At 41.2% G+C, this 19,401-nt stretch overlaps 1 protein-coding gene across 4 annotated transcripts in view; it reads right to left on the bottom strand.

Moving 5' to 3' along the window:
- Nucleotides 1-315: 315 nt before the first annotated feature.
- SYNE3 (spectrin repeat containing nuclear envelope family member 3) overlaps nt 316-19,401 on the bottom strand; it is a 66,167-nt gene continuing 47,081 nt past the window's right edge. For 3 of the 4 annotated variants that reach the window (XM_031049316.2, XM_031049315.2, XM_031049318.2), the window contains one exon: nt 13,720-14,637. In XM_031049316.2, coding sequence (XP_030905176.2) covers nt 14,440-14,637 — 198 coding nt within the window. In that variant the 3' untranslated portion in view covers nt 13,720-14,439. Of the gene's footprint in view, nt 358-13,719; nt 14,638-19,401 lie in introns of those variants that run through there. The other variant, XM_031049317.2, reaches the window with a different exon arrangement.

Below are 19,401 nucleotides of genomic sequence, written 5' to 3'. Positions count from 1 at the left end.
GACAGCAGATCAGACACTGTAATGCTGCTTTGCTTTGTGGATTCGACCCATTTCCTAAGCTTTTATGACTTGGCATTTACTATTCCTGGATTTGAAATTTTTTTAAGTGGAAAGTCAAAATCCACAATGAAAATGATTGAATGCAAGGAACTCTGGCAGTTACAAGTTACAATTTATTTTTACAATCCTGCATGAAACTATCATGTGCTATTGTAGAGAGATGCTCAAGAGCTGCAACCTTCCACTCTGGCAATAGTGTTTCAGCTGTAATTAGCAAAAAGTTCTTCTTCATTCACAGATGACTGTTGAGAATTAGTTAAACCTTGCAGTAGGCCCCGAGATCCTCTGGAGGAAATGCTAGAAAAATAAGAAACATAATATGGAAAGCAGTATATCATTTTACTGCTTGTGTGTCTTGCTCAGTGTAAGTCATAAAGCCTATTTGCAAGCAAGCATGAGGGTCAGTCCCCAAGACTCACTTTTGCCTCTAAATTCAGGGCAACGACTGTGGGAGGAAGGAATGGGATGACTGATGTGTCATCCACCAGGTGAAAAGCCATCCTGCAATAGGTGCAGGGAATTTGTCCCAAGAGTGAATTGGACAAACTTGATTCTGTTTACGTAGTGATATAAAAAAATATTGCTAATGGTCAAATGTAGTACGATAATTTAATTATACATACTGACACACCATCACCCTGCGCATAGCCAAGCTGCAACAGGCTGAGTGAACATTTATCTTTGCTCAATATTGAGCCCTCTCTGAGTGACATTTCGTGCCTTTCATTACACCCAGCAATTGGCCCTCACCACTGAGACAGACCAATGGTTACCCTGCTGAAGATGCTGGCTGAGATGCCCCGCTCTGTGCCAGGGCTTTCTTTGTATTGCAAGTAAACTGCCCAAAGCCTTCAGCTGGCATTTCCCCAGGTGGATGCCTGAGGGCAGACTGTGCAGCCCATGGAGGCTCCTGATACCCAGCAATCTCTGCCCTGTGGATGAATGTCCCTGTGTGGATGTGAGTCACCCACATCCCATGGGGACAGAGGTGGCATCCACTGCTGGGGACATGCAACGCTGGTGGGATTGCCTTTGCTCATCCACCTGGGATGGCAGGAGGTCAGGGAACCGGGAGGTTAATCCTCCTGGGGCTGCAGTTCTCCTCCTCATAAAGCAGCAGTGATTAAACAGACTCCTTGCTCTGTGGTTTAATGGATGGCTCTTGCTTCAGTGCTTGGGGACCCTCTGACAGGGCGCTGTGAAAGGGCAAAGGGGTACTAATAGCTGCTGTGTTTTCCAGCAGCCCCAGCCAGAGATAGTTCTGTATATAGCTGACAAGCAGTCAACGTCTGCTCCCTGTCTCTGTTTGCACTTCATCGAGTTATCTCCTCTCAAGCAAAGAAATCCCAGCTGATTGAACAGCACATTCATCATCTGGATTTTGCCTGTATCTTTTCCTGTATCAATGGTGCCATAAAAAGCCCACCAGAAAAGTAGACAGAAATCTGCTCTATCTTTCACTAAAAGCTTTTGCAGAGAAACACTAAGATCTGAAGGGGAAAAAAAAAATCAAAATAAACCCAAAACTTCTTTTCCTGGCTGAACTGCCAATCAAAGAACATTAAACAAAAACGAACATTAAACAAAAAGATTAGTTCTGCTCTTATTTGTTTGTAAAACAAAAAGCATGAAATATTTAGCAGTATTGTAATGCAAACCAGATGGGAATAATGCCAGCTTTCAAGGCCGCTGGTAACCACCTCCCTTTCATGCTGCTGGAGCAGCGGGACGAGGCAGGCAGCCCATTAGGACAATTTATGAACTGGACTTCCACAGAGGGAGTTCTAGCAAGAGGTCCACGGCTCATACAGAGCAACCCTGATAACATCTGTTAGGGTTATTCATTGAAGAGGATTATATTACAATCCCTCTTAATACCACGAGTGCTACAGTAAAACCGGATGAGCCTTCAGTTTCATTTGCTCCGGCAATATGTGTTTATCTTTTGCTGCAGTTGGAAACCAAGGCTGCATTCATGGTATGTCACGGAATTAAATTAGAAAGCTTGAAATATTAATGCAGAAAAAAACCTCAGTACCCCTTTTAATCTCTTATGGCTGTAGTGCTCAGCTTCTACGTGCAGCATCAACACACCATCAGCCTTTTTCCACAGAAAACCACTCCCCATTAATTCTCCAGGGCTGAGATGGATTTTATTTACATAGTTCTCACTCGCTAACCTTGCGCCATCCTTTATTTAAGACTTTGCTAATGACATATTTTTTCCCCTTAATTTACCTAAGCGTATAATGAATGTCACATCTGAAATGACCTCATTATATTGGCAAGGACTTTTGTGTGGATGCAATTTAGTGCACAGGCATAAGGCAGAGGAGAACTCACTAAGTGGAGAGGTTTTAAGCATTCTGTAAATTCCCTGTTGACTACAAGCCAGATTCTTACTGCTGCAAATTGACTCAGTTCCAACAGCCCCAATGAACCTACACTGATTTACTCCACTTGAGGGTCTTACCTTATTATTTTTATTTGTTGAAATTGCCACCTTTTGCTGCTACAACCTAAACAGATACTTCCATCCTCTAGCAGCAGGGTTGCTATCTAAATCAGGTGTTTCTCTAGTAATATATGACTTAAGAGATTTATGACTGTCTGGAGTATTTCATTGTCCTCTAAAAGTGTTTATAATAATTCTCGTGACTGTCTCAACTCCCACCAATCAGCTCTGGCTGTTTGCAGCCTGAACCTGGGCAACAAATATTCATTCACAATGCAAGCATGAGCTGTTTTAGCTATTCTTAGGCACTTTTTGCCCCTGCTGGACAACAGTCTTTCCTGGTCTATGTACCCTGTCTGGGACAAAGTCAAGTCTCAGGTTTCTTCACTGGTTCCAGAAGAGCAGGCCTGATATGCACAAAGAAGCCTACTTTCTGGCTCCAAAAAAGACCAACTGCAAGATGAAAAAATGCATTGCAAAGGAGAAAAAAACCCCAAGCAAATCCAACAGAAATTTCTTTTGTGCACTCATTGTATCCCTTATGGGAATGTACCTGTCCCACCATGACAGTCTGTTGTTCCTACAGCCCTAGAATTTTATTCTGTTCTCTTCTGAGACAGATTCAAGCTGCTGCTCTGATCTTGACTCAGTTATAATCAGCTGAAGTGTTTGCATTAGTACATTTGGGGGCTTAGCAGAAGACAGCTCACAGGAAGGCACAGGAGCACATGGTGCAAATACCTGAGAGAAGTCAAAGTCTTGGATAATGCTCAGCATGTTCATAAAAGCAACGGGGAACCTAGGCTACAGGTTCACCAAAACTTGTAGTGGTTTTCCACTCTTCCAGAAATAACTGCCTGTGGAGCCCTTTGATGTCAGAGATCCTGGCAGACTCTGACTCATAAAGATTCAGGAAAGAAACCAGCAATTACCTGGATACTAATGAGAGTTGTGCATCCGCACATACATGCTGCAGTGATTACTTTCCAGAGAAATCAGCAGTGGTTAAACTCTTAACACTGCTTGCTCGCCACATGCGATTGGCTTTAACTTCAAATCTGAGGTTCTCAAAAAATTTCCCTTTGTCTTGGGGAACCCCACAGAGAGCATCAGAGGCCAGCACCAGAAGAAATCATACTGAATTGCAATGTGAGTTAGCAAACTAATTCTGTAGGGGCAATTCTATTCAAACAACTGCACAGTCTTATAGAAAAACTAGTATTTTCTATTAAAGGGCTAGAATTAAGTCGGTACATTCAGCACAATCTTCTTTCAGTAGTACATGGGCAGACAAGACAGGCAGCAGCAAATTTTATCCTTGCTTCACTTGTTCTGGGTATTTCTAGGTCAGCCCAAATACTCGGATGGTAAGAAACAAGCACAGCAAAAATGTGAAACTACCCCCCCCCCGCCCCGAATAGTTTAAAAGTCCTTAAAAGGAAATACGCATGTGTTTATTTACTGCATTATAACTACAACATCAGATATAACTATATTTCATTACAAGAAAAGGACACATGCAATAAAATACTCTGATTTTATAATCTGATTCAATATAGTTCATTGGAAACAGTGAAGCATCACAGAACAGTCACAGGGCTAGCGCTTGGGATAATGAATTTCCAGTCTCTTTGTCTTACTTGCAAACAGAAGAGCCACATAATTATTTTTTTTTCATTGAGGGATAAAATTTTGGAGTAATGCAGCCTGATTGCAGGTCCCAGCTGCCCTTTAACTCCCCAGTGTGTCTTACAGAATCATATTTTTTTACTTGAGAAAATATTACGCTTCTAACAAGGTTGAGGAATAGACAGTATTTCCCAGGCAGAGAGCAGAAATCCTTCCATGTTACACCACAACCAAGGTACAAAGCAAGGGCCTCTGCTTCACAGGTGCACAGAAGCCAAGGCTGTGAGTTACTTTAACTATTGTTCTGAAGAATGAGATCAGGCCATTTTCTGCAACATTTCACTGCAGCTTTCTATTAAGTTCATCTGTGCATGAAGCTTCGATGGACTTAATCTGGCATTTCAGCTATGGAATAAATCCAGAATACACAGCAGGAGTCCACAGTGCAGAAAAGAACACAAGAAGTTGTCCTGAAGTACTCAAAATACAGCCTTTTAACTGGTTAAAAGGACCTGTTCTTCATTAGAAAAGACCTTTATTCTATCATTGCTATTCACAAATCATAGGCTCTTATTTTTTAATATTTCCCATGAAATTTCATGGGAGTAATTTTGAAATAAGGGCCTAAACAGTGTGAATAAACTGTAGAATCATGCCCTGAAATGGCACCATTTCTGGGGTAAATTCTCCTACATTTCAGTCAAGGCATTTTAGGAAGTGTCACGTAACATTGTCCAGCATTTTGAAACAATGACCTGATTTCTTCCAGTACGTCTTGCATGGTGTAGCACTAAGGATAACAGCTCTAACAATTTAAGTAAAAAGTAAAGTCAGTCTTTTCATGCAGCTACATTTTTACACATTTTCATAGATAAGTACACAGAAGCTTATAGCTTTTTGAGATAAATTCAACAAACAGGAGGATATATATGAAAACAGAGTTTCAAAACTACACAGAAATCTGTAGAAGAAAATATATATCTATACATAATTTCCCAACACAAGCAGTTGGCAGTTTAGAAAAATATGATTGTTACAGTCTTTCTGAATCAATAATTGTAAAAAGAAATGATTTAAAAAATAAATACAGCTTTTCAAAACGCTGTATTTTAAATAAGAAAATAGACTGGTCTGCATTTCCCTGAATAAGCCAGAAAGGTTAAGGAAAGGTCCAAACAAGACAAGAAGTCTGACTTGGATTTGATATCAGCTGTGATAACATGCACATGTACAGAGAGCTGCTTGGCTCCAGTATTATTTACCTTAGAAAAGAGCCTAATTTATCACAAATGTATTTAAAAATCATAAATAACATGACAAAAGTGGAACTGGTCCCTGCAAAGCAAATAATTATATTCATACAAGCAAAAAAGTGACATCAATCCAGTTACTTTCTTGTGACAGTTAAAAAGTATTTTGTACCCAACTGTTACATTGAACAGCACATGTATAAACACAGATTATTATTACAGACTCTGCTATCAGCTACTATACATAAACAAGAAGAGATGTTCATGCTGTAATTGCCTCTAACGTTTTTGTTCTACATGAATATTAACATTTACATGAAGCTGAGGTGGAGACCTGAATTCAAACCAGGGACTTCAACACACAAAGTGCACAGGGTTCACAGGAAGGTTTCTGATCCTTCCCGTTAGCAACATTTGGAAGTAGATAGGAGATCTGAAGGACTTCAAAACCATTCACAATAGGAGTTTCTCTTGTGCACAACCTTACGTTTCCTCTCTGCCCAGAGGTGGGTGTTCTGACATGGGACATTCTGGTGAAATTTCCATCTGCTTTAGTAAAACTCCCATTCGGGAGGATTCACAGTTCAGTTTCAGGTCACTTCTATGAGAAGGTGGCAAAATGTACCTCAGAATTTGTTGCTTTTTAAATGAAAAACAGAGAACATTTTGACTGCGGAAACTTCACTCCAGGCTGTTCTTAATAAGTTTTTAGTATGTCTAATGTAACTGCTTATTAATTCTGTACAAGATGGAGTAAGTCCCCTCATTTTGTTGTAATTTTTGTGAAATAAATGGGATATTTACTCACCCCATATGGGAGTCTTAGCACATTTCTTTAAACTTTCTTCTAGCTTGAAACTAAGCAAAAGCACAAAAACTGATGGAAGCAAGATTGATGGAGTGTTGGTGAAAGGATCCAAGATTGTTTATAATCTGGCCTTGTGAATTAAATTGGGCCCAAGACAGCCAGCTGCTTTGAGGAGTGAGGACAGGTCCCCTGTAGAAGCACAGTACATTGGTTATATTGCTAGCAAAGAGCAATGCAGCTTCTGAGTTTCATACCCCTTTTCAGTGTCAGTGGTGTGCTATGTCTTACAAAAGGCAGCAACAGGAAAATGCAACACCCATGTTATTGCTTGTGTAACTGCTTCACAGTGATCCAGTATACCCAAGTAAACAAATGAGAAGAAGGTATGCTGCTGGAAAGGAATCTCTGACGCTGAGCAGGTGGAGTGCGCCCTCCTGGGATCACCCAATAAACTCAATTAGCACAAATCAAAAAAGAAGACCATCAGGGTCTTGGAGCAAGACAAAGTTGTGTCTTTTGCCTTCCAGTCAAGTACATGTACTGAATAAAGACTGGTGTCTGGGGACAGACGCACAGTTAGTGCCATGCTGCATCCAAATACCCTTAAGAACAACCAGTGCTCAAGCAGTGACTCCCAGGTTAAACTCTTACAGGGTCTGATCTGGGAAAGTGATGGGAAAATCATCTTGGGTTCTTTTTGTCTTAGAAACTGCAGCTCTAACTCCAAGCTTATTAAAGCTCATTAAAGCTCATTAAAGCTTACTAAAACATATACCTCTAAACTCTTCCAGTTTCTCTTTAAGTAAAAGCTGCACTTGAAAGTTACACAAAGTGGAATGTCACCTTTAAGTAGAGCAATAATTACACTCCCCATTACATATATATATACATATATATCTACATACATATATATTTCATGGCAATGGAAAGTACTGTACAGAGGCATTCATTCATATCTGTAGAGAAACAAAGTCTGTGGTGTTCAATGTTTATTGGACTCGACAAAAGAAATAATTTGATTTTGAAAGCAGAGTCACTTCAGGAAAAATAACAGCTCCTACCCCTGAACTGTGGCTGGAGGCCTCATGGGAAAGTGCCAGTGAGAGTGGCTGGCACTGCAGCCTGCTTTCAGTTCCCAGCCTCTCAAAATTCACCCCTCCCTTTTAACATACAGCTTTTGATGGAGCAAAAGGGAGCTAAAATAAATGGTTTGCTATAGGGCTTGACAAATGAGTTGTGAAATCAGTTTTTTAAAAGTGACCAAAATGACCATTTTCTTTTTCTTTCCTTTTTTTCTTTTTTTTTTTTTCCTTTTTCCCCAGCTCAGAAGTTAAAAAATGTTCCTGGCTTATTAGGGTGCACAAGAGCACATTCAAACACCCCTGGCTGCTCAAGGGCACGCATCTTGGAGCCCCGGGCCCAGCAGTACATTGGAGCGCTTTCACAGCTAGTGACAATGCATGGATAACAGAGCTGAAACCGAAACACCAGACCTCCTTGCTGATAAAGGGGCATTTTTCTGCATGCAGTAATGGGATTACACATCAAAATCTGCTTAGAGAGAAAAGGGTCTGGGCAGGTTAAGAACAATGCTAATGGCAAGGCTTTCATTATTAATAATTGTTTGTCAAGAAACACCTTTGCATTCCAACTGCAGATGTGAATATTAAGGCCACTCCCTGAGCCAACAGAGAAGGGAAATGAGGGCAGGACAGGGCCAGGAGACATGGAGGAGATAGGTGGCCAGGACCAGAGTCCCCTCAGATAGCAATGAAGGCTGCTTTGACACAGGGGCAGCAGAAACAGGCAGAGAATCTGCAGGAGGAGCCTTGACGAGAGAAAAATTTATTGAATTTCAATTTACTGAGACAGCACCAGATTTTTTTCTGTACATATGGAGGAAGAACTGGCACCTCAGACAGTTAAGAGAAAGGTGACAGGAATGATCAGGGACGTGGAAGAACTGTAATATGAAAAGAAGCAGAAAAGACTGAGATAATTTACTTCAGGAAGGAGACCAAGCCAAATCTCCTCTGCTCTGATAAAAGAAGGAAAGACAAAGCATGGTTTGGACAGGGTAGTGCTGGTCTTTCTGCTTCCCTGAATTCAACATGCAGAAGCCAAAGAGGGAAAAACAAACAGCCCCCACTGCTAAACAAAAGCTTTCTGATACAAAACCAATTCAGGGGAATACTTTTTCATACAACTCATAGGAAGGATGTAGAACTTACTGCTATAAATGGCTCTGAAGCCAGAAAGCCACTAGCATTCAGTAAGGCACTGAACAGACTTGTCCTCAAAATCCAGAAAACTAAAGGCAATACCTGGCATTTACTTGCAAAGAGCAGAAAACCTCCCACTTCAGTTCTACAATTAATCTCTAATTCCTAAGGATTGAACAGAAGCCTTCAAGACTATTGTTCTATGCATTTCCTGCATCTTTTCCTGGAGCATCAGCACCCACCACTTACCATTAATCTGTCACTGAGGGGTTTGATTTAATAGTTTCTCCTGCATTTAATGAAAAGAACACTCCCAAGGCTCAAATCTCAGCTAGAGTGTACAACCCTCATGGGAGACTCCTTCCACAGTCAGGGATGTAAAACTAGACAGTGAGGACACTGTCAAAATTTTGTCTGGCAGAGCAGGACAACTAAGCCTTGATCCTATGTCACTAGTCCTGGGTTGCTCTCATTATGCCAAATCTACATGTTCAACTCTTGCATCAAGATATCAGATTGCCTTTTGAAGACCTAATACCTCTGGCTCTGTCCACTGGGATGTTGTACCTTAACCTGTGCAGTTTCACCTCACCCATGCTTTACTAGGAGGAAACCAGCTAGCTCACAGGTACAATGAGCTAAAATTTGGCAATTGCTGAACTAGGTTTGGTAACACAGGCACCATGTAGGCTGCTGCTTGAATTGGTATATTCCTGATATACTCTCTGGTAGACACATTCATATTTTAAATTGGATAGATAACACCCCAAGAGATAATAACAAAAATAAACTGCATGACAAGTTATTCCATCCTGATTTACCTTTTCCTTCTTAAATGCTACATTCGAGACCTTTTGGTCTGTTTTGTGTTACCACTGTGCAAGTGCAAAATGAACCGACAATTCTCAGTGTGTGCAAGTCAAAAAAGTTGTTTGTGCCTAAAACATACCACTTAGCTACCCAACACCTACAACTAATCTGTTTATAATCCAGCATGACCAATAGATAATTATGTTTAAATATGGCAAAAATAATAAGATTGGTTTCTGACTGAACCATGATGTCTCTATGAACAATATTGTCTTTAGCATTTTAATAAACTGGTTTCTGAGAGTTGCCAGCTGCTGACAGATTAATGAAATAAACTTGTACTGGCTCAGAGCAGGTCAACGATCCGAGTACTAAGAATAACCTCAACAGCCCTCAGTGACTCTGAAAGAAGCTGATGCAGTTCATTGAGCAAACATGTTTTCAGCTGCAGATTAGCAACTGATACTGTCCAATAGAGAATAAAGTCTCCAAAAGCAGTTCTTACAGCCAGATGGTACATAACCTATGACCTGAAAGACATGTATGATGCCTGGCAAAGATACTTCTATTGGGGTATTTATACCAGCACTTCTTGAGAGGCAAAACTATTTTTCCAGTTTAGCAGGGTGGATAATTTAATTTCAGTGTGTAATCTTTAGTTATTCCTAAAGGTTTTGTTTGCTCTGGGAATCTCTGCCGTATAGCAGTTCTATTTTTTTTCTGGAGAAAAGAATACAATGTACTCATTTGCTGACACATGTTACAAGAACTCATTTATATGAACTCATTCTTCAAATATCTTTAGTGCTAATGAAATGTGTATGCACACACATCAAAATAAAACAATTCCTATTTAATGTTGAAGAGGAGATAAAACAGAGCAAACTCCTGAGCTCCTAGACTAGCTAAAGAGAACCTACTATTTCTTCTGACATGCAGAGATTACCATCTGCTTATCGAGTGATGGATATTTTTTGAAACATTTCTTCTCTTTGAGGTCTTCAACTACCCCAAGTGAAAAGGATTAAGGAGAATCAGAAAGCCATTCTAAAATCTCTCCAGATTATTCAGTGGTCATTCAGTGGTTTTCTTAGTTACACTCATAGCTTGCTTTTCAGGCCCAAATTCTTGAAATTATTAAGTATCTCAATCAGGGTAAAAAAGCTAGTACTTGGCAAAAATCATGACTGCTCTGGGGATTCTGTGCTAAAAAGAAGGAGAATACCTTTTTAATGTGTGTGCACAGAATTGAACATGATTTTCATATGGAGATTTCTGGCATGGGCATGTATAAATAACATTTAATACTACCTAAAGTGCTAGCTGGAATTAGAGAAAGGGCTATTAACAGACATGTGGCACAATGGCAAATTTCTACCTCACTGTATTGTAGTCATGGAAAATTTCGTTGAAAGCATCTGGATACAAAATCAACTACAATTATAAATCCAAAGTGCAATGAATCTGATGCAGGGCCTGGAGCACAAGTCTTATGAGGAACATCTGAGGAAACGGAGGTTGTTTAATGTGAGGAAGAGAAGGCTTAGGAGGGACCTTACCGCTCTCTACCCAAAAGGAGGATGGAGAGAGGAGGTGGCTGGTCTCTTCTCTCAGGTAACAAGGGATAGGACAAGACATAATGGCCTCAAGCTGCACCAGGGGAGGATTAGACTGGATAGTAGGAAAAATTTCTTTACAAAAAGGGTTTTCAAGTATTGGAACAGGCTGCCCAGGGAAGTGGTGGAAACACTGTCCCTGGACATGTTCAAAAACCGTGTAGATGAGGCCCTCAGTGACATGGTTTAGTGGTGGATTTGGCAGTCCTGGGGTAAAGGTTGGACTTGACGATCTTATAGGTCTCTTCCAACCTAGCCGATTCTATGATCCTATGATTAGACTTGCTTTCACTACAAAGATTGTGTTTGAGGTGTACCTTTGGGGCTGTGCAGGATTCTTACTTTAACACATGGGCACTGGAGTGCAGGGTTTTGCCTTCAATGGTGAAGGGTCATTAACGTGGTTGGTCAAATACTGGATCCAACAATGCAGGGAAAAAGAGCTTGGAGAGACACCCAAGAGCTCTGCTCTGTGGATATCACCATCCAGCATAGGCTACGTGGCCTGAGCTAGATGCATAGTTTACAAGCTCAGAATAAACTGAATGTAAACCCAGCAGCAAAAGTGTGTTTCTAATTTAGGTTTTGAAGTTTTGCTTTTTTTTTTGTTGGTTGGTTTCAGGTGTTTTTGTTGTTATTTTGGGGATTTTTTTTAAACCTGCCATGACACTGAAACATCAAGGTAACAAGGCAGTTGTTCCGTTATGGACCTCTCTGTAGAAATTTTGTCCTTCAGTTCCACACTTTTGTGGTGTCAAATGCATTTGTGAACCCATAAAAATAATTCAGGTCAGACTGGGCAGAAAGAAATCTGATGTGAAATTTTCTGCTTTTATAGAAAAACTTGTCTCTCTCTCTACTGATTTTCACTTTCAGATATATTATTTCTCGTTAGCTTTACTTTCTCACTGGCATTTTGCTTTAGAAATTAACTTGGAACAGCTCACCAAAAGCCAGAGAAGTGTAATGTAGGTATGTCACAGAAAAGTGTGTGCACAAGTAAAAATATCCACAACCACCTACAGGAAGTTTTGTTACTGCCCTTCTTCCACAGTGCTGCTTGCTACTGGTGCATTTAATTTGAAATGGAGATGTGTGTGATGATTATCTCCTTGCAGTCCAGCCACAGGGGTTCATTCCCTCAGGGCTGGCAGCAATTTTTAGAGGAACGCTGTGGGAATGTTCATGGCTCTTGCACAGCTAATCAGAGGAGAGGAGGTATGTTCTCTGTCGCCAGAAAGAACCGTTGCAAAGAAGGAATTCATCTTCCCCCTTCTCAGACAAATTATAGCTCCTCTCCATCTGGCTCCTTCATGAAAGAAATCACAGACCTTCCTTTGCTTCCCATTTAGATGTGAATGTCTGATTGCTCAGCATACATTCTCTCTCCCCACATTTCTGCTTCCAGCCCTGCTCTGCCTGCTCTCTAGAGCTCTTCTGCTACCTCCTCACATTCAGGTTTTAATCAGCAATATTTCAGCTCCTCCTCATGCTCCCTGTGCACTCTACCTGAATACCTTCATCATGCCTGCTCTCGCCCCTCTAATATATTCTCCACTTTATCAGAATTTTTATCCAACTCTAGCAAACCTAGTGTAGTTGGAAGCATTATTAGGAACACAGTGACAGAGTCTTAGTGGTGGAAGAGTCTCTTCAGAACACTGGTAGAGTCCCTGTTACTTACCTCATTTTAAACCTTACTAAAGAAAATCTGTTTAATATGCAGTAGTACCAATACTGTAGCAGAGAGAGGGAACCAAAAAGATTTACATTTTTTTTCCTCCGTGAAGCCTGTACGCTATTCCTCTGTGTTCACCATGACTCAATTTCTTAGGCTTTATATATTGTTGGACAACTCTCATCTCTTAGCTTTAGTTAGTTCTCTTTCACATCTGCCTGTTCTCCCTCATATGCGCTCATAATGAGCTCCTTGCTGCTACGCCTCCTTGTTCTACCCATGTTTGCTCCTTCAGCAAAACTTTCATGGTTTTGTTAAAGTGTGACTTCCTCCTTCAGTCTCTCAGCTACTACATAATTTACCTGCACCACAGATTTAATACTATTTTGGAACTTATTTGGAAAACAATACTGAATACACCATACTGATACCCCAAAGACAAGTTCCTCTGCAACACTGCCAGAATGGGAAAGTAGGTTTCTTTTGTTAATACATTTTTTCCCCATGATTACTACTGTGGCTAAAAAACATGAGATGACAAGGGATAGCTCTCAGAAATGGCACAAAATCGTAGAAATTACCTTTTCTTTCATGAGTCAATTGGGTAAAAACACAACTAAGAATGGCTGCATCACAGTACAGTGAGAACTACTTTTAAATTAAAGGCAATGTTAAAATGTACATTCAAAAATTTGATAGATGAGGCATAAGCTTAGGTAAATAAATGTCAAGTTGTCATCATCTTAGGCTATATAGAAATCAATGCTTGACTGTCTCTGATACAGTCAGTTTATATTAGTTTAACAAACCATTAATACTAAAAAAAATCCTAGGAAGGAATCTTGTTTACAGGGTGGTATTATTAAACTACTTTTGCTCTGCTGACACTGAGCCAAGCTGCATCCCACTGTTCAGGCTTTATGATCCATTATGAAATGCCTCTTTACAATGTAAAACAACCCCAACAAACCAAACCACAAAATCGCACAAACAAAAAAACCCCCAAACCTACTGTTTTTTATAAAGAGCACCAACACAAGGTTTTTATTCAGTGCTCACAAATTTGTTCGGAAAATTATGACCTGATTTTAAAAGGTCTCCTGCTATAGAGATGCTATATATATATGTATATATATATATATATATACATACATATATATATATATATATATATATACTTTTTTCCTTGCGTTCTTTCTACTGTATTCTACCTCTGCTGATTCAGGTGGGCTGCAGAACACAGTAACTGGAAATCTGTTAAAAAAATGAGAACAAGAGGAGGCCCACCCCCACTCCTACTGAAGTCAGTAGAAACATTTCTGTTACCTCCTGCAATCCCTGCATCCTAATACTGAAAAAAAACCCAAACCAACCCCAGCCCAAAATTTCAAATAGAATAGTTCAAATTTTTCTTGGGTTGAATGTCAACCACTGTATTCAAACATTATTCTACTGTATCTGCTCTCCAGTTTGCATTCTGATGCATGTCCACATCTTCTTATACGTGCTCTGGCTTCAGTTGTAAACAAGAATCTGACTTTTAAAATCACCCCAAAACCCCCATAACAAAACCATCTTTCAGTATTCCTTGCTGAAAGATGGTAGTAACAGAAAACTTTGCAGGATTATCCTTAAACAGTGGATGAGTGGATGGTGGATGTTAGGTTGCCCACAGATATGCATTTTGTTATACATATAAATATGTACATACTTACACAATCTCTATATACACATTATAAATATAATAATAAAATATTGCAAAAATATTAATTTTACTCATATACCTGATTAAAGTGGACTAATCTTATGATGCATTTATATGACATATCCAGTTGATATGATGGTCTTGTTAGAAACCCTGAAGTTGAAAAGTCTGTATTTCTGACAGTCACCTTGTGCCATGCCAAGAAGTTAGGTTGGAGGTGGGCCCTTGTGTCTCAGCATCAGGTGGAAGGACCGAGCAAAGTTGTTGGCTAGAGAGCAGCTGTGGGTCTCCTCTGCCAGGGGCAGGAGGAAGGCCAGGAGCAGGAGGAGCAAGAGGAGCAGTTGCAATGGTAGTGCTGCCCAGCACACGCGATGCAGGAATGAGCACACACCTCCAGGGCGCTTCTGAAAGACACAAACCAAAGAGCAACTCAGAAAAGACCTGGGGAAGTGCATTTCAAATACATCCAACTGCCAGGCTACAGAACAACCCACATTGTCCTTGCCCTAGGGCCCAGCCTGGGTGCTTGTTATGTGGCAGCTGGTTGAGGATGGTGCTTAAACGATGTCTTTAGAAGAATATTTCATTCAAGAATTCAGTGCTGCAAACTGCTGTCTTCTAGAAAGAAAACACTGCTGACTTTCTAGCAGAAGAAAACAATTGCCTCCAACTCCATTCTCCAATTACAAAGTGGTGGTTACAATGCTGACACCAAAGCAGCATTTGTACTCCCAGTGTATGGAACAGAAGGTCTGTATTAGTAACTCTCCAGCCAGCAAAATGCTAGTGATGATGTCTGCAAGAGAGAAGGCAGACTTCTGCTCTCTATCAGAACAAAGGAGCTTCGTTTGCAGCTCATCCAGCTCACAGCCATCTCTCCAACAGCAACATGTTCTTTGGATTCTGACACTGGGGTTCATGAGGCTGGAGGTCAGAAAAATGGCTTTGCAGTTCAAGTTATACCTTACCAGGCCTGTCTTAAACTCTTGTGTGGTGCAAGAGAATGAGAGAAAAACAACAGTGTGTGACAGTGAAGACAATATTAAAGTCACATTTACTGCTGAGCCACCACAGAAGGGACACACAAAGAAGTCCCATTACACTTTATGCTGCTGCAAACCTAGAGTAGCTCATCAAAATAATGAATTTAATCTGGATTAGCATGAACATGAGAGAACATATTTGGGGCTACAGAATTCAGAAAGTGAGATTCCCACTGGCAAGATTCCTGGATAGCTCCTGCCTATGAGTTGAACTATGTGTGTTTCACAAAAAAAAGGCCAACTAAACTGTCTGTAAGGGAGTCCTGAACAAGAAGGCTCAACAGTCCATTAACTTCATCAAGCATGGATTTATAATCAGAACATAGAAATAATGTGGCTACAACATTACTGACCAACCTATGTTACGAATATCAACACAGAATGTTCACTGAAGTGGGACCCACGCTTTCCACAAGAGGAAGCTAATTTGTTGTGTTCAAGCCACAGGTGATTTTGCTGCAGCAAAATTAGGGCTTCTGGCCTCCACTAAATGCTTGACTTAACAGGCAAGTACTCTGTCCCAGTACAGCACTGCCATCAATACTCTGTGAGAAACATCAGCAGAGAAGATAAGAAACAGAATGAAGGTAATTACATCCTTTCCTACTTTTTAAGGATCTTTCTTTCACTGCTTTCTAAATTTCTCAGTCTCAGAATTTATTATGAAGGCAAATAAATAGCTGCAGTTAGAGATCCCGAGACAGTTGTGCTGCGAAATCCTTCTTCTGTTGTAGTTGGTTTGCTTACATTATATCTAAAGGCTGTTAAGATTTAATCATTGTGCAAAGCAGTTGTAGAGGCAGCAGCACAACAGCTACTTGCTCTGCCATTTCTGGCCTGCAGTATCCGAGTTGTAACCAAGCAAGTCGGGTCGCCGGACCGTGGAACTGTCAGTAGTTAGTGGGCAATTAGTACCTGTCAGGGTGTAAGTGGGACTCTGACTTTAAGCACCATTGGGCAACTTCCTGGGTACAACTGCAATTTACCCACAAAATCAAATATTCAACAACCTGGCTGCACCACAGGAGTCATCTGCTCCTACTGTGACCTATTCTCAAACACTCACCAAAGCACAAAGTGTAAACAGCTGCATTAATAGGACTTCCCTTCTTTGGCCCTGGAGTCCAGACCTAACATCCTTCATCACAGAATCACAGAATCCCAAGAGTTGGAAGGGACCTCAAAAGAGCATCTAGTTCAAACCCTCTGCAAGAGCAGGGGAACCTAGAGTACATCACACAGGAACTTGTCCAGGCGGGCCTTGAATATCTCCAATGTAGGAGACTCCACAACCCCCCTGGGCAACCTCTTCCAGTGCTCTGTCACTCTTACAGTAAAGAAGTTCTTCCTGATGTTCACATGGAACCTCCTATGCTCCAGTTTACACCCATTGCCCCTTGTCCTATCACTGGATATCACTGAAAAAAGCCTAGCTCCATTATCCTGACACCCACCCTTTACATGTTTGTAAACACTGATGAGGTCACCCCTCAGTCTCCTCCAAGCTAAAGAGACCCAGCTCCCTCAGCCTCTCCTCATAAGGGAGGTGTTCCACTCCCTTCATCATCTTTGTGGCTCTGCTCTGGACTCTTTCAAGCAATTCCCTGTCCTTCTTGAACTGAGGGGCCCAGAACTGGATGCAATATTCCAGATGCGGCCTCACCAAGGCAGAGTAGAGGGGGAGAACCTCTCTTGCCCTACTAACCACACCCTTTCTAATGCACCCTAGGATGCCATTTGCCTTCTTGGCCACAAGGGCACATTGCTGGCTCATGGTCATCCTCCTATCCACCAGGACCCCCAGGTCCCTTTCCCCTTCACAACTTTCCAGCAGGTCAACCCCCAGCCTGTACTGGTACATGGGGTTGTTCTTCCCCAGATGCAAGACTCTACACTTGCTCTTGTTGAATTTCATCAAGTTTCTCCCTGCCCAACTCTCCAGCCTGTCCAGGTCTCGCTGAGTGGCAGCACAGCCTTCTGGTGTGTCAGCCACTCCTCCCAGTTTAGTGTCATCAGCGAACTTGCTGAGGGTACACTCAGTTCCGTCATCCAGCTCGTTGATGAAAATATTAAACAGCACTGGTCCCAGCACCGACCCCTGAGGGACTCCACTAGTCACAGACCTCCAGCTAGATTCTGCCCCATTGACCACAACTCTCTGCCTTCTTCCTTTCAACCAGTTCTTGATCCACCTCACTACCTGATTGTCAAGTCCACACTTCCTTAACTTATCTATGAGAATGCTGTGGGAGACAGTATCAAATGCCTTCATCTCCCAAAGATTTCAGCAGCCTATGGTCTGAACAAAACCTGCAGGGCTTCTGTGCTTATAGTCAATGCTACAACTGTTATGCACAAAGCCACAACTCCTGATCAGAGCTTTCTGGGCTTGTCTGTGATGCCATGAAACAGCCACTCCTTGGTGCAATCAATATAAACCAATGGATGGACAGCTTGTGTTTTCATTGACTCTTTCTCATTCTTAATTCTTCATTGCATTCATAACATGCAGCAATATGTCACATTTATTATAGTGTCCCATCTATAAGGAAAAAAGCCCCTTTCAGGTTCCAGAAGCCATGGACAAGTTTGTATGTATTAACAGGTGTAGTTCTGTTGGTGAAAGATCATAATTACCCCTGCCTTGGGACAATTCAAACCACGTTCTTTCTTCTACCACTAAGGCATAATAAGATTTAACACTGATGTTGTTAAAGGGTAGGATCCTGTGACTGACTGTTCAACAGTTCATTGAACTTAATGGCTGGAAATCTCTAAAAATGTTCTCACAGACTCAAACTGAGAATTAAGAAGTTGCCTCTCACTGACACAGTTGTAAGAAGGTCTGCCAGTCTTCCTAGCAGCACCTGAAGCTTTTGCTTTACAGCTGTCAATACTTCAGCACTGGGTTTGAAAGCTACTGCAATCTGAAACTATTCTTTCATTGCAGACCAGCTGCAAGACCCATCTTCCCATTTAATGCATTCTGCCTCTGAACTGGTGGGAAAGAGTGGCTTTTCCACTTGTGCCTCAACTATGCTCCTGCCATGGCCCAGGAACCAGGTGTCTTACTGTCACACTAGTTTGTTGCTGGCTTCCTGTGATGACCACGCTGCCAATTAGCCACCCATGTTATTCTGATCCCAATTCTTTTACCGATCCAGCATTTGATTCACAGCAGGTCACCAGCTCTGCCCTAATTAATAAAGCAAAGGTTATTGATGCAAATTTCAGAAATGGGATGAGAAGGAAATGTTATTATGTGTCTTGTTTTTAGATCTATTCAAAAGAGCTGTAAAATAGCATTACTTTTCAAAGCTCATCTTCCAGGAGAAATTAATGTGAAATGGCTTTATTAACAACTGATTGTTTCCTTTTTTTGGAGCTTTCTGCAGGGTAAGATACTGAGGCTAATCACAGCAGATCCTGACATTAAAAAAATCTGTGGAGAGACAGGGGCAGAGCTTCAGAGGAGAAATATTTTGCCTTTATCTGCTGCTTCTCTCTTATCTGCTTGCTGGGTTTACAGGCATTTGTATTTGATGAACTTTTGTCTTTGCTGCCCAGCCTCTCTATTTTGTTTGATCATGCAGCAAGGTTAGAATCGTGTATTTCTGACTCCATTTGTTGCCATGGGAATGACTCTGCTATGACAAACATGGTATTACGACGTCTCTGCAGGACTGAAGATGAGGCACACAGGAGCTGTGAGAGTTTGGTGCTTTCAGCAAATTTGCAATGATAAGCCCTTAATATATGAGGGCCCCAGCCTCCACACACTGAAATCCATGGGAGATTTACCATTAACTTCAGTGTCTGCAGCAGGATTCGTAACTACTTATTCATGGAGTTCAGCAGATAACATTACAAATGACTTCATTATTTATATGGCCAGGTTCTTGGGCACATGAAACCTACATTAGTTCTGTTGTTTTGTGCTTGCTGGAACAATTGGTGATATTATTTTGGGGGCATTTTTTGGTGGTAGTGCTAGAGGTGTTATAGTTAAAAGATAGAAAATTGTGAAGGAGATGCAATAACAGGAGGGATGATACAGCTGGAAGAAGCAAGGAAGGTTTTCTTCTCCAAGTGTGGAAAAACCCCAGCACTTCAATTTTACTAAGA

Source organism: Melopsittacus undulatus, chromosome 4 (genome assembly GCF_012275295.1).
Source record: "Melopsittacus undulatus isolate bMelUnd1 chromosome 4, bMelUnd1.mat.Z, whole genome shotgun sequence".
NCBI lineage: Eukaryota > Metazoa > Chordata > Aves > Psittaciformes > Psittaculidae > Melopsittacus > Melopsittacus undulatus.
Note: the sequence above shows the minus strand (reverse complement) of the source record. Positions and strands in the feature narration are given on the sequence as shown.